The 16,177-nt window shown below is 45.9% G+C and overlaps 1 protein-coding gene across 1 annotated transcript; it reads right to left on the bottom strand.

Annotated features, from left to right (window-relative positions):
* Positions 1–262: 262 nt before the first annotated feature.
* On the bottom strand, positions 263–3,656 carry LOC125552219 (transcription factor bHLH30-like). Its single transcript, XM_048715708.1, has 2 exons — positions 2,464–3,656; positions 263–1,057 (listed from the first exon to the last, which is right to left on the bottom strand). Exons 1-2 carry the CDS (start codon positions 3,157–3,159, stop codon positions 533–535), a joined length of 1,221 nt encoding a protein of 406 aa, XP_048571665.1. The 5' UTR covers positions 3,160–3,656; the 3' UTR covers positions 263–532.
* Between the last annotated feature and the right edge of the window lie 12,521 nt (positions 3,657–16,177).

The following is a 16,177-nucleotide window of genomic DNA, read 5'->3' as shown; positions in this document are numbered from 1 at the left end:
CAATCTATATTACTTGTCGCTCAAACGAATGTATTTAGCATTAAAATACGTTTAGTATTTGAGCGACAAGTAATACAGATCGGAGCGAGTAATAAACATGCAATCTAGCGGTATCTGCAGGTTGAAAACGTGGGAAACCTGAGAAGTTGAATGTATATGGGTTTTAAAATGTTAAACTCCAGCAAGGAGAGAAAGAGAAGCCTTGTACTGACCGCTGAGATCGATCCCATGGAGAGATATCGATACACACACACCACACAAACAAAAGAAACACTAGTATATAAATCAATGGGGAGAAACCTAGACGAGAAGAGGTGAAAAACAGTAACACTCTGGAGAAGATATTATGACCCAAAACTAGTAGCTAAGCTAGCTAGTTGAACGGTATTACTGTCATCAACTATGGGATACTGTGGTGCATGTACGTTGTGTTTAACTGTTGTTTCCTTCCGTTTCGTTTCGTTTCGTTCCGTTTTGCACATCAGCTGATAGATAGATCATCACGTACGTACGTACGTGGATGTTAATTAGCCTAGATGGACCTGTTCTCTAGGATCGCCGAGAGGCTGGTGGTGCGCTGCCGCTTGAGCCCGCCGCTGGCGGAGCCCCCGGAGTCCTCGGCGCCGGACGAGGACGACGTGCGCTCCATGACCGCTCTGAGCGCCTCCTGGATGGACGCGACGGCGTGCTGCGGCGACATGGGCGCCTGCATCCCGCCGTCCTCGTCCTGCTGGTCCCCGTCGCACGCGATGCTGTCGTCCTCGGTGACGACGAGCACGTTCTTGACGCGGCCGCCGAGGGTGGTGATCTCGGCCTTGAGCGCGCGCAGGCGGAGCGCCTTGAGCGCGCGGATGAGGTCCGGCAGGAGGTCGGGGCGGTCGTCGCAGCAGAGCGAGGCGCGCACGAGCAGGCGGCCGTCCTCGTCGCTGGAGGCGTCGACGGTGAGCTCGTCGGCCTCGGTGGGGAGCGGGCAGGCCTCCTCCCTGATCTCCGACGTCTGCCGCTTGAGCTCCTTGACGTGCTGGATCACCTCCGCCAGCAGCGACGCCTTGTCCGTCTGCGCACCAAACATTCATGCATGCATGGAGTAAATCACAAGGAAAGTGGACGCACGCACGCACGCGCGCGCGGCGGCGGGCGAGCTGCCAGTAGTAGTTGATTAGTAGTTAAAAAATCAGCTCGCTAACATGCATGATGGGAGGAGGATGATGCATGCAAGGGGTAGGCTGGGGGGAATGATGGATGGGGCGTACGCATGCAGGCGAAAAGGAGGTCCGGCTTCGTGCCGTGCCGTGGAATGCATGCCTCCGAGCCGACGAGCGTGGGACTCACTCGACGTCTCCCCCTCCACTCTCCTCCTACCAGGAGCGAGGGGAGCACAAGCAAAACAGCGCGCGCGTAATCAATACACAAAAAATGGCTAGTGCATGGCTCGCCTGCCCTGCCCTGCCCTGCCTGCTGGTGGTGGTGCTCGCATGCACGCCTCCACAAGCGATCTGTGTTTCTTCCTTTTGGGGTTTAGTGGGGCACCAAACCATCGATCACCACCACTCTGCGCCCGCATTCTTTATGCTTCTTCCGTTATCACGCCCGTGGTCAAATCCCTCTTAGCTAGACGGTGCAGTGCTCCTGGGGCTCATACGTGCAGCACTAGCCGGTGGATGATGTGTGTTATCCATGGATTACGGGCTAGCAGTAGTATATGTCATTGTAAGCTGTCTAATCTAGCATCCAGAAACCAAAAAGCTTTTGAACCTAATAACACTACTAGAACAGTCAACAGATCAGTAACAATGCACTGCATTGCTGCCTTTTGACCGTAAAGACTTTGGGGTGCAAATCTAAAACCGACTCGCTCCATGCTACTACTACTCCGGTAGAGATGAAAGAGTACTATAGCACGACTAGCTATTAGCTTAAGGTTAACTAGCATGGATAACTCAGTTGCATGGGATAACTCGCATGGTTTGGAAGAGCTAGGTAGCTAAAGGCATGTAGAAGGATCTGGGGCTTAGAATTCTTGGGAGTAGGGTGCGCGGTAACCAGCAGGATCTCGAGACAGTCAGCTTTTCTCATCTTTGCTGCCGGCGCTCTGTGAGTGTGTGTACCTGACACGAGCTCGCGCGCTTGTCTCTCCTCGGAGAGGCCATCGCCCAGCAGTAACTCTCGAGTCGCAAGCTTTTTGTTTCCTTCCTGGTCTCTCTTTTCCGCGTCAACTAGGCGGCTCACCTCCCTCCCCTTGTCTCCTAGTAGCTCACTCCTACCATAGAATATGCTGAAATGGAATGGGGAGCCAGCAATGGAGTGTTGGAGTTCGCGCGCATGCACACACATGTTTTGGGTTGGCTATATGCAGTGCACTGTGCAGAAAGAATTGCAGACATGCATGCTAGAGTTGAAGATATGCATTGCATGCATGAATCTATATGTCAGGGTGCACTATTATGCAGCCAGAGCCAGTACCTTGGTTGTGTTGGGGAGGAGGCTGCGGAGGCGGGCGAGGTGCGAGTTGATGCGCTCCCGGCGGCGACGCTCGGCCTCGCTGTGGCTCTTGGACGCGGCCAGCGCCTTGGCGTCCATGATCTCCTGTGCGGTCATCCGGCCGAAGTCGCCGAACGGCGACGCCCCGAAGGGCGGCGGCATCATCATCCCGTGGACGGGGGAGCCGTGGTGCCCCATGTAGAGCCCGGCGCCGAAGCCGAGCGGGTCGGACGAGGACGACGCACCGCCCGAGTGGTCGTAGGCGAACTGGAGCGCGCGCCGGGCGTAGAAGTCGGCCAAGAAGGGCGGCGGCGGCGGAGGCTGCGGAGGCAGCGGCGGGAGCAACGGGAAGAAGGGGCCCTGGCCGCCGATGCCTATGTTGTGGTGGTGGTGGATCGCGCCGTGGAGTGGCTCCTGCGGCGACAGCGACGGGGCCGGCGGCGGCCAGCACATGATCGGGGGCGGGCCCATGGTCGCACTCACGCTGCCCACGCTACTGCTCGCTTCAAACACCATGCCCCCTCCACCTTCTTGGCAGCCACCCAATTCTTGATCCACCAGCCCACTCGTGGCGCCGCCGCAAGCCCTGGCGTGGTGCTCGAGCTCCTCCTCCTCTTCGTCCAATAGCACCCCCACCTCTTCGCGGCGGTGGCGGCGGCGATCTCCGTGAGCACCCATCGGCCGATCGATCGATCCGGAGGAGCTCGCAGCACGATCGAAGCCGTTTGTGCGGGATCGATCTAGTTCTTCTAAGTTCTAGTTGTGGTTCTAGTCTAGCTACGGTGGTGTGGTGTGAGTTTGCGTGGGCGATCGAGTGAGATGGATGCTTCTGCTGGTGTGTCTAGGGCTAGCTTTTGTATAGGGTGTGGCATGTGGCAGCATGATTCGCCTTTCGGCCTTTTTGTCTTTCCCTTATGATCTTGCCCGAGCTCGCAAGAATTATGGCCACCTCCTCCTCCCCCTGATTCCTCTCTCCCTCTCTCTCTCTCACACACACAGAGGGAGGAGAGAGGAAGAGAAAAGGCTTTCCCCGGCCGGCTGGCCGTGGTCTCTAGACCTGACCTGACCTGACCTGGTAGTGTAACTTGGCTGCTACGCCTTTCGATGGCCTTGTGGGGGCAAAGGCTAGTAGGGTAACATAATAACTAGGCCGGAGTAATGGAGACAGGAGGAGAAAGGGGGCCGTGGGGTGTGGAAATGGGGCTGATCGACACCAGGCAAAAAGAGAGCAGGGAAAGAGGAGAGCAAAAGATTGCATGGAAGGAGAGCGGGACGACATAGGGGAGTAGTAGTAGTATACCTTTGTACGTAGTAGTATGTGCCATGCGCGCGTATGTGTATGGGTCGGTCAAGGCCCATGTTCTGCAGCACCCCCTTCACTTTACCAATCCACGCCTCCTCCCCCCGCCCGCCTCCCCGAGAGACACAATCATTGTGTGTGTGTCTTGGAATACACTCCTCCCTCTCTCTCTGCCGCCGCAGCGATTAGCACTTGTATACACACACTAGAGCTAGTGTAATCAATCTTGTTACTACTGTACGACTAGTCTAGACCGGGGCCGCGTGGGCGCAGGATTGAAGCGAACAGAGAATCCACGCGCCAACAGCGGCAGGCTAATGCACCACTCATCTCGTCTCCGCAGCTAGCAACTATGGTTATCGAGTTCAAATCTTAGCCCATGATTAAAGAGAGGAGGCCATGGCTAGCATAGCCAGGAGGACTGGACTGGACCGGAGGATGGGATGAGGAGACGGAATGAGATCCCCGGGCCGGCCGGCGCCATGATGCGCGCCAGGCCCCTGCGTCGACGACACGATGATGCCGCCCGCTGGGCTGGCTGCTGCTGCTGGGGGTTAGTAATTCTCGGCGCGGAACGAGGCAACCCGACAAGCGGTGCGGCTTCCTACCCCCTGATGCCGCATTCCTCCCCTCCCCTTCCCGTCCGTCCACGCAGGCGCAGGCGCAGGCCGGTGGCGGCAGCACGTCGGCATGCACAGTGCGGCAGTGGGGGGAGCGGCCGGAGGAAGGCATCAGAGATCGATCGCGGCCAGAAGCCACCCATCTGCGCTGCGCCAGCTCGTGGCTGGCCTCGGGCGACGTGCGTCATGCAACGTGATCGATCGGCCGGTCGACTAGGCGCGCGCGGGGGCTCTCCAGTAGAGTAGGATCAGTGGAATGAATCGATCGAGGAACTAGTGCCGGTCCAGGCAAGAACGGCCGACGTGAGCTCATCATGCCATGGCTCCGCCGCATTAATTCATTCCTCGTTTGAGCCCCGGCCTCTCGCTTCTGTCTATGCGCGCTTCCCGCTTTGCTAGCCATAGCCAGTACTGGCGCTGCATTGCCCAGCCTGCGTGTATTTATGTTTCGATCGCGTGTCTGTCGTCACGAAGAAGATCCACCCAGCCATGGACGGACCACTGTACGACGTATAGCTAGTTTCGCCTCCTCCCTGTTTTCCTTTGCGCGCGGAAAACGGGAGGTGTCAATAGCCAAGTAGTAGAAGTTTCACTCATGATGCATGCTAGCTAGCTCCGACTTGGCTTAATTATCTATTGCAACTTGATGATTATTAGTAGGCGAAAAAGTTGACAAATGGTCAATATATAATCGGCTCCACCAATGACACAAAATTGCGGGACGGTGATCTTATCCCTAGTCTGTGGTTCTTAATCAGTAGTATGTTGGGCCATTTTTCAGCAGAAATGCATTTATATAGAAAAGTAATTTGTTATGATATGTAAATCAAGTTAAACTTACGTCTGTGAACTGTGTTACCGAATCTTTGTTGGCTTCTCATTTTAATCCATTCTCGCATTGTTTAAAGCGGGAAATAGAGGTCAAACGCTCAATTATCGTGGAACAACTCAGCGGGTCATCATGATATAAAACCATAATGGCAAACAAAGAATCATTATACAGCACAACAATATAACGGTGGTTTCGCGGTCCAACGGGTGGACATGGGGAAGGGGTGATGATGTCATCTTTATTTAATTCCAGTTCAAAAGTTTTGAAATGCAATTTGATCTCAATTCTGTACTCGTATGTTTTCACAGTTGTATTCCTTGATGGGAGATTCGAAGTAAGCTCTCACTTTAGTTTATGTATTTCACGACGGCAGAGTTTTAAGCAAATGGAATACTATTCTTTTTACCAATATTCATGATTTGTCAAAGGTTTCTTTGTTCACCGTGGAGTTTAACATAAGAAAACAGGATGTGATATTTATTTTTGGGACCGGGTAAACATTCCCTCAAATAGTGACTATGTCTTTTTGTAACGGAAGACAATAGGTGAATTACGTATATGAATTTCATAAAATGAAAACCAAATAAGGTATGTGCAGTTACAACAAGCCACATGCCAACTACTTACATGAATGAGGCTACCCTATCTATAAGGCTTGGATATGAAGTTATTTTCACTATGTAAAAAAGTTTTAGCTCATCTTTAAAATCCTTCCTACATCTATAAAGATTAGGAACTCCATGATTGAAGATCTAGTCATTATGGAAATCCAAATGTTCCAAGACACTACGATGATATGGTCCATAAAAAAGGTAACGTCTAAAGCACTCGTTAGACGTCTCAAATGAGCACGAAGTTCATCGGATAGCTGGACAAATGAGCACAAATAATACCGACAGTGCTTTGTAAAGGGGCAACCAAGGAAGAGATGCTCTATATCCTCAATAACATGTTCATTGCACATGATAAAATCATATGATGATAAGTAAAATATCTTTCTTTGCGGCATGGCCCTGGTATTCAGGCTATCCATGAGCGGTAGCAAGGAAAAAAACTTGGTGCTTGCGTTGCACACAAGTCTTCCATAACCAGGCAATAAGAGGAACACATTACCCTTTGAGAAGTCGGTACACCTTGGATGTGCGATAGTTTGAGCTCTAGGGATAACCCAAAGATCATTATTACAGGACATGTTGATGTCCTGCAACTACCGTTGGCAGAAAAGAAATTGCTGGTAAGCCTCCTGGGACAAGAGCAAGGGAAATACACCCCTTAGTTCTTCAAAGTCCGAGATTTGGAACACCACTACAAAACCGCCGCTATTTTGCAACGTTTCACTTGTGTCACGTAAAACTATTTTCTGTCACCAAATATGGTCTGGTGACATTTTCCGGCCGTCACCCCCTCCCTCACTGAAGCGTCATCATATAAAATAATTTTTTTACGGTACCACTTCCACTGTCACGCAAGAACTTAGATGACGAACCCAAATTTGTCGGCGAAGCTATCTTCTGCGACGACTAAAAAATGATACATGTGTTACTAACAACTGACCCGCCATGTTTGACTTGTCAATGTTTCTGACATAGGGGCCTAGAAGATGTTGACGTGGCAACATGCAGTTGGGCCCGGGCGAGGTTTTATCATTGGCGGTGGTCGTCAGTAACAATCAGATTTGACCGGTCAAAGATCCTGACATGTGGGCCCACTAGATGCTGACATGGCTGCTTACATGTGGGTCCAGAAGCTAGTGATGGCATGGATTTCTGTCACTATTACTGTCGCAATTTGCTCAGTGTTGCAGCTGGCAACCAAATTTAAATTTAAATTCAAATTTGAAAATTAGTAAAATTTCAAAAATAAGAATGAAATAACCTTCAATAACGCTGAAAACACACATGATTAACACAACTATAATAATGATCATCCAATTGAGGAAGTATCACACACGGCATAAAAGGAAATAGACAGAGTACCACATATTACAAAATATAATAAGGGACCACCAAACTTTCCAGACGAAGAAGACCACCATTAGGGTTGCGACATGTTATTGTTAGAGCCCCCAAAGTGGGCCGTGACATCCTGTTATCAGAGGCGTTGTATAATCACCTTAAGGCAAAACCTAAAGTGACATCCAAATCTGATTGCCTCTTTTCCATAGAAGCAATTTTATCCTCTTGTTCCTTCTTAAGAGCTGTAATTTCTTCTTGTTGCTTTGTTTTGAGCTTTTTGATTTCCTATTACCGCACTACTATTCTTGTATTCGGCTCTTCTTGATACCTATCAGCTCCTGATCTCACAGCTAGCTCTTGAGTTGCAAGCCTCTCTTCAAGCTCTCTCATGCTTTCATGAGAGGTTGTCTTTTTCCTGGAGGCAGAAGACTCCCATGCTTGCAAGGAGCGTGCTATGCTTGGTAATGTCCTTGAGAACCTCTGCAACAATCTGCACATCTGTTTTTGGCTCATCATCTTCTATTGGAGTTGCGTCTTGCTTGTCCTTCATGTCCTTCTGCAGTATGATTGAAGCGTTGTTAGTATGGTGTTAGAAACATAATATTTCGGGTGGCACATTACATGTGAAATCTAAAAATTGCAGAATGCTTACGAGTGTTGTTGCTGCAAGCGTACTCATCATCCCATCCTTCTTTCTGGCATGGATTGCTTTAAAAAATTCAATAGCTATAGCTTTCTGGCTTTCCTCATTACACTAGTATATCAAACATGACATGATGAACATTACTGCCACATGCCATATACTTATGGAAAGAATCTAATTTGCATGTAGGAAGTTGGAGTGCTTACCTTACTATGATAAGTTGCAATGTAGCGTCTAGAGCGAATAGTTTGGTAGAGCTTCATAGCACTTCAATTTGCTTTATTCTTGGCACAGATCTCCTATGAATTGAAGCATAAATTTAGTTTCGTCGATATGGTATAGTAAAATTTGAATGGACAGATTAAGTATGAATTCCTGGTAGTGCTCGTCCTTCCACCGTTTTACTATATCTTTCCAATCTATATGTGTAATAGTGAATGGCTTCAACTGTGATGCTTGCTCATCAGTAAGATTTTTAACCTTATTGTAATATCGCCTTAAGTCGGTGCCGGTGTGACCGCACGCTTTTCTGAATGATCCATTTGGTTACTGCTTCTACCAATGGAGCGTTGTTTGTAAAATCAAACATTAACTGCAGACATCATACACAAATGCATGTTACAACATTTAGAGTGCGAAGATAAAATGATGTGGTATGGTACAATTGCAAAACAGATTCATTTGATGGCTGACCTACACTGACTATAAAACTTCAGGAAGCATATGTGTGTTCCCCTTTGCATTATACTCGTTCCACTTGGTTTTTAATGGCAAATGATATCTGACTTGATAACCAACCTCTGAAGTAAGTTTTGCTGCTTGTAGAGGGCCAATAGGCATGTTTTCTCCCTCCATGAAGTCAACCTTCATCCTAGTTTCGATCCTTACTATCATTCTCTCTAAACCATGTGACAAAGTAGGTCCGCGCTCACCTCGCCTCTTCTGCTTCGAATAGTTTGTCCTTGCTACTATATGTTGTTTTGAGCAAATGTTCATGGCCACGTTTTCTGACTCGGGATCAGTTGCTTCATGATTTTTATCTGAATTGTCAACAGGGGAGTTGCTATCTCAAGAGGTAAGATTATCTGCTGGCATGAGCTACAAATCTTGTGCCATGTCCTCATCATCATGATGTGCATGCGTATGTGAATCAGCTAGTGCACCATCTATGGTTGCTCTATATCTTGTACGTACTGGAGTTGGATGAATAGTACTGTCAGTTTGCTTCTCCTGGGTTGCCTGAAAGATGAGAGTGTACTGGATTGCTTGTATCTGCGTTGGTAATTCCCCGAAGAGGAGGTGGTGGTGCAACACAAAAATTGTAAGTATTTCCCTCGGTTATGAAACCAAGGTTATCAATCCAATAAGAGAACCAAGCAACACTATGTAAACAACATCAGCACACAAACAACAAAAAGTTACAACCCAACGCATAAGAGGGGTTGTCAATCCCTCCTCGGTATTGAGATAGATTAAATTGTATGAGATTTGATAAATAGATCTAGAAGAAAAACACACAAAAATAAGTAAAGAAAAAGTGCACCAAGGTATTTTTGGTATTTTGGATAAATAGATCTGGAAATAATATGATAGGAAATAGACCCAGGAGCCGTAGATTTCACTAGAGGCTTCTCTCAAGAAAATAGCATACGACGAGTAAACAAATTATTGTTGGGCAATTGACAGAAAAGCAAATAATTATGACGATCTCCAAGGAAATGATCATGTATATAGGCATCATTAGTAGACCGACTCTTGTCTGCATTTACTACTATTACAACACACATCGACCGCTATCTAGCATGCATCTAGTGTAATAAGTTCATGGAGAAACCGAGTAATGCAACAAGAACGATGACATGATGTAGACAAGATCTATTCATGTAGGAATAGACCCCATATTTTTATCCTTAATAGCAACGATACATAAGTGTCATGTCTCTTTCTGTCACTGAGATTGAGCACTGCAAGATCGAATTCATCACAAAGCACCTCTTCTCATTGCAAGAAAAATCAATCTGATTGGCCAAACCAAACCAAAGTTTCGGAGAAGAAATACGAGGCTATAAAGATCATGCATAAAAGAGCTCAGGAAAGACTCAAATAATATTCATGGATAGATCTGATCATAAACTCACAATTCATCGGATCCCAACAAACACGTCGCAAAAAGTCATTACATCGAATAGATCTCCAAGAACATCGAGGAGAACTTTATATTGAAGATCAAAAAGAGAGAAGAAGCCATCTAGCTACTACCTACGGACCCGTAGGTCTGTGGAAAACTACTCACGCATCATCGGAGGGGCAAGGGTGATGATGAAGAACCCCTTCGTGATCGTTGCCCCTCCGGCAAAATGCCAAAAAAGGCCTCTAGATTGGATCTTATGGTTTTGGAACTTGCGGCGGCTGGAATTGTGTTTCGTCGACTACTCTAGGTTTTTGGGATTTTAGAGTATTTATAGAGCTGAAGGTCGGTGGAGGAGCTTCCCATGGGCCCCACTACCCACCAGGGCGTGCCTATGAATTTTTTACAGATAATTGATATACAAATTTCCTACAATGTCCTAATTTTTCAGAATTTTTGGAGTAACAGAAGTATGGTCATTGTTCATATCATTTCAGACTGTTTTGTTTTTTACAACTTCTGTTTTCAATGCATAGTTTGCTTGTTTTAGTGCTTCCATAGCTTATATTAAGTGATATAAATTGTGGAAATGATAAGGTACAGCAGGCATTGTGTGAGAACAATTATGAATCTTGTCTTTGACAGTACCAAAGTGAATGGTTTGATCTTTACCATACTAATCTATTTCACGAAGTTCCGTTAAGTTTTGTGTGATTGAGTTTTCAAGTTTTGGGTGTGATAACCCACAAGTATAGAGGATCATTTGTAGCCTTTTTCGATAAATAAGAGTGTCGAACCCAACGAGGAGCGAAAGGCAGAACAAATATTCCCTCAAGTTCTATCGACCACCGATACAACTCTACGCACACTTGACGTTTGCTTTATCGGAAACAGGCATGAAACTATTTTGTAGGTGCGATGCTAGAACTACTTTGCAAGAATAAAACTATAAGTACTTTGCAAGATAATAAAAGGATTTGTGTCAACAAGAAAGTTATTTGTCCCTAGGCAATCGATAACAAGTACCGGTAATCATTCTTGCAATTCTATATGAGGGAGAGGCATGAGCTAACATACTTTCTCTACTTGGATCATATGCACTTATGATTGCAACTCTAGCAAGCATCCGCAACTACAAAAGATCATTAAGGTTGTGAAACCCAACCATAGCATTAAGTACCAAGTCCTCTTTATCCCATACGTCATAGCCCACCTACTCGGGTTTAAGCTTCTGCCACACTCGCAACCCACCACAAGTGAACCATGAACATATTGCAACACCCTACAGCGAGGGCCCCTTATGTTTGCGCGAGAACGGAGGGCACCATAGGACAACACCATAAATAAAATATACAATCATACCAACCAAGATCACGGTTAACCCACAGGACAAAACGGATCTACTCAAACATCATAGGATAACCATAGATCATTGCGAAATAATATATAGAGTTGAGCACCATGTTTAAGTAGAGATTACAGTGGGGAGAAGGGGTGTTACACCTCTGCATAGAGGGGGAGAGAGTTTGTGTTGACGGTAGCAAGATTGTTGATGTAGATCGCCGTCCCGATCGTTGCCCCGGCGGCACTCCGACGCCACCGGAAGCGAGGGGGAGAGAGCCCCTCCTTCTTCTTCTTCTTCCTTGGCCTCCCCCCTAGATGGGAGGAGAGTTCCCCCTCTAGTCCATGGCCTCCATGGCGGCGGAGGGGCGGGAGCCCCTCCGAGATTGGATCTCCCTCTCTCTTCTCTTTTGTTTCGCGTTTCCCAGATATGGCCCTTCACGGCTTCTTAAATTCCCAGAGATTCGTAACTACTATTGCGCTGAAATGTTTACTCGATTTTTTTTCCATAAATTATCTTTTTTGCGCTAGAAGAAGGTCCCCAACCTACCTTCGAGGAGGGCACAAGACACCTGGGCGCGCCAAGGGGTGCCTGGCGCGCCCTGGTGGGTTGTGGGCTCTGTGGGCCCCCGTTTGTGTTGATTCCACCTCCTAAAAATCACATATATTCCAAAATAATTCTCCGTTAATTTTTATCGTGTTTGGACTTCGTTTGATATGGATTTTCTATGAAACAAAAACATGCAACAAACAGGAACTAGCACTAGGGACTGGATAAGTAAGTTAGTCCAAATAAATCATATAAAAAGTTGCCAAAAGTATGTAAAAGTTGAATAATATTGGCATGAAAAATCAAAATTATAGATACGACGAAGACGTATCAGCATCCCCAAGCTTAATTCCTGCTCGTCCTCGAGTACGTAAATGATTAAAAAAGATAATTTTTGATGTGGAATGCTACCTAGCATAAACTTGATCATATATCTAATCATGACATGGATATTAAGACATAAGTGATTCAAAGCAATAGTCTATAATTTGACATAAAGACATCAATACTCAGGCATCCCAACAAACAATCAAGTCTTTCAAAATATCAACGCTAAAGAAAGCTATCCCTACAAAATCATATAGTCTTGTCATGCTCCGTCTTCTTAACACAAAGTATTTATCATGCATAACCCTGATGACAAACCGAGCAATTGGTTCATACTTTTTAACGTGCTTCAGCCTTTTCAACCCTCACGCAATACATGAGCGCAGGACATGGATATAGCACTATAGGTGGAATAGAGTATGATGATAGGGGTAAATATAGAGAATAAAAAAAGTAAGAAAGTCTCACGTCGACGCGGCTAACCAATGGGCTATGGAGATGCCCATCAATCGATATCAATGCGAGGAGTAGGGATTGCCATGCAACGAATGCACTAAGAGCTATAATGAATGAAAGCTCATTATGAAAACTAAGTGGGTGTGCATCTAATCCTATAATGAAAAATTCCGACTAGTATATGAAAGTGACAACATAGGAGACTCTCCATATGAAAAACATGGTGCTACTTTGAAGCACAAGTGTGGTAAAGGATACTAACAATGCCCGATCCCTCTTTGTTTATTTATTTATTTATTTTTCTTTCTTTCTTTTTCCTTTCTTTTTTTCTTTCTTTATTTTTCTTTATTTTTTTCTTTTTTTCCTTTTTGTTCTTTTTTTCTCTCTCATTGTCCGGAGTCTCATCCCGACTTGTGGGGGAATCATAGTCTCCATCATCCTTTCCTCACTGGGCACTGCTCTAAAAATGAATGATGATGATCATCACACTTCTATTTACTTATAACTCAAAAGAAATAAAAATTACAACTCGATACATATGACAAAAAGTGACTCTATATGAATGCCTCTGGCATGTACCAGGATGTGCAATGATCTAGCATAACATGTATGAAAAATGATGAACGGTGGCTGAGCCACAACTGCTATGTCAGCTATATGATCATGCAAAGCAATATGACAATGAATGCTCAAGTCATCAAACGGAAGCGGTGGAAGTTGCATGGCAATATATCTTGGAATGACCATGGAAAAGCCATAATAGATAGGTATGGTGGCTGTTTTGAGGAAGATATAATAAGGCTTATGTGTGATAGAGCGTATCATATCACGGGGTTTGGATGCACCTGCGAAGTTTGCACCACGTCTCGATGTGAGAAAGGGCAATGCACGGTACCGTAGAGGCTAGCAAATTGCGAAAAGGTAAGAGTGTGTATAATCCATGGACTCACATTAGTCATAAAGGACTCATGCACTTATTGCAAAAGTTTATTAGATCTCAAAGCAAAGTACTACTATGCATGCCCCTAGGGGGATAGATTGGTAGGAAAAGACCATCCCTCGTCCCCGACCCCCACTCATAAGGAAGACAATCAATAATAAATCATGCTCCAACTTCATAGCATAACGAGAGACTATACGTGCATGCTTCGGGAATCACAAACCTTAACACCAATATTCTTACTAAACACAACAATTTACTAGTACCTCCCACATATTCCATCTCTATATCACAAAACTATTGCAAGGAATCAAACATATCATATTCAGTGATCCATAAGTTTTATGTGGGATTTTATGACTAACCATGCAATTGACCAATTCCTGTTGACTCTCTAAATAGATATAAGTGAAGCATGCGAGTTTAATTCTTTATACAAAATACCATGCTCTAATAAATATAAGTGAATCAAAAGAGCATTCTTCAAACAATGGTTTTCTATGTGAAGAGAAACAGGCAATTGTAACGCCCTCGATGCGGCTATATCTCCCACGTGTCGAAGCACGACTTAGAGGCATAACCACATTGAAAGCAATGTCGCAAGTGAGGTAATCTTCACACAACCCATGTAATACATAAGGGAAAGAGATACATAGCTGGCTTACAATCGCCACTTCACACAATTACATGAATAAAGCATTACATCAACCAAGTACAATCAGGGCCCGACTACGGATCCAAAATAAAAGAAGAACCCCAAATGCGACAAGGTCCCCGATCGACCCCAACTGGGCTCCACTACTGATCAACTAGAACGAAACAACACAAAGGACAAGATCTTCATCGAGCTCCTCCTGAGCTTGGTTGCGTCATCTGCACGGTTCAACGGCACCTGCAAGCTGGTTTTGGAAGTATCTGTGAGCCACGGGGACTCAGCAATCTCGCACCCTCGCGATCAAGACTATTTAAGCTTATGGGTAAGGTAAAAGTATGAGGTGGAGTTGCAGCAAGCGACTAGCATATATGGTGGCTAACATACGCAAAAGAGAGCGAGAAGAGAAGGCAAAGCACGGTCGATAAAAGTATGATCAAGAAGTGATCCTAGACAACCTACGTCAAGCATAACTCCAACACCATGTTCACTTCCCGGACTCCGCCGGAAAGAGACCATCACGGTTACACACGTGGTTGATGTATTTTAATTAAGGTCAACTTCAGGTTTTCTACAACCGGACATTAACAAATTCCCATCTGCCCATAACCACGGGCACGACTTTTGAAAGTTCAAATCCCTGCAGGGGTGTCCCAACTTAGCCCATTACAAGCTCTCACGGTCAACGAAGGAATAGACCTCCTCCCGAGACATTCCGATCAGACTCGGTATCCCGGTTCTACAAGACATCCTCGACAATGGTAAAACAAGTCCAGCAAGACCGCCCGATGCGCCGACATCCTGATAGGAGCTGCACATATCTCGTTCTCAGGGCAACACCGGATGAGCGCTCCGTACAACTAAAACCAGCCCTCAAGTTTCCCCGAGGTGGCGCTGCAAAGGACTCTAGTTCGGACCAACACTTAGACAAGCACTGGCCCGGGGGGTTAAAATAAGATGACCCTCGGGATGCGCGACTCCCAAGGGAAAAAGGCTAGGTGGCGAATGGTAAAACCAAGGTTGGGCCTTGCTGGAGGAGTTTTATTCAAGGCGAGCTGTCAAGGGGTTCCCATTATAACCCAACCGCGTAAGGAACGCAAAATCCGGGAACATAACACCGATATGACGGAAACTAGGGCGGCAAGAGTGGAACAAAACACCAGGCATAAGGCCGAGCCTTCCACCCTTTACCAAGTATATAGATGCATTAATTAAATAAGATATATTGTGATATCCCAACAAAATATCCATATTCCAACATGGAACAAACTCCAATCTTCACCTGCAAGTAACAACGCTATAAGAGGGGCTGAGCAAAGCGGTAACATAGCCAAACAACGGTTTGCTAGGACAAGGTGATTAGAGGCTTGGCTTCACAATATGGGAGGCATGATAAGCAAGTGGTAGGTATCGCAGCATAGGCATAGCAAAAGAGCGAGCAACTAGCAAGCAAAGATAGAAGTGATTTCGAGGGTATGGTCATCTTGCCTGAGATCCCGCAAGGAAGAAGAACGAGTCCATGAAGAAGACAAACGGACGTAGTCGAACGGATCCTCACACACACGACGTTATCGGAACCAACCCGAAGAAGCAACACCGCAAAGAAACAAACAATCATGGTAAACAACCATCACATAATCATGGCATGAGGTGAAGCATAACAAAACTATACCCATTTAAACAGTTTAAATGGGGCCGGATATAATAAACAACAAAACCGGTAAATCCCCATATGCATTTAGCAACTTGGTACAACAACAATTTTAAACATTTAAATTTTATTATCATGATGCGCATGACATGTTCAAGTTTATGCAATTTTTATTAAAAGTTGACAAGAGCATTAGGAAGCATTTGTCACCGTAGTAGAAAGAAAGGGGTGCCACGGCGACGATAACGAAACGGTGCCACGGCAACATTCCGGATGATCCGACAACTCACGGAGATACCGG

Source organism: Triticum urartu, chromosome 4, assembly GCF_003073215.2.
Source record: "Triticum urartu cultivar G1812 chromosome 4, Tu2.1, whole genome shotgun sequence".
Lineage (NCBI taxonomy): Eukaryota > Viridiplantae > Streptophyta > Magnoliopsida > Poales > Poaceae > Triticum > Triticum urartu.
Note: the sequence above shows the minus strand (reverse complement) of the source record. Positions and strands in the feature narration are given on the sequence as shown.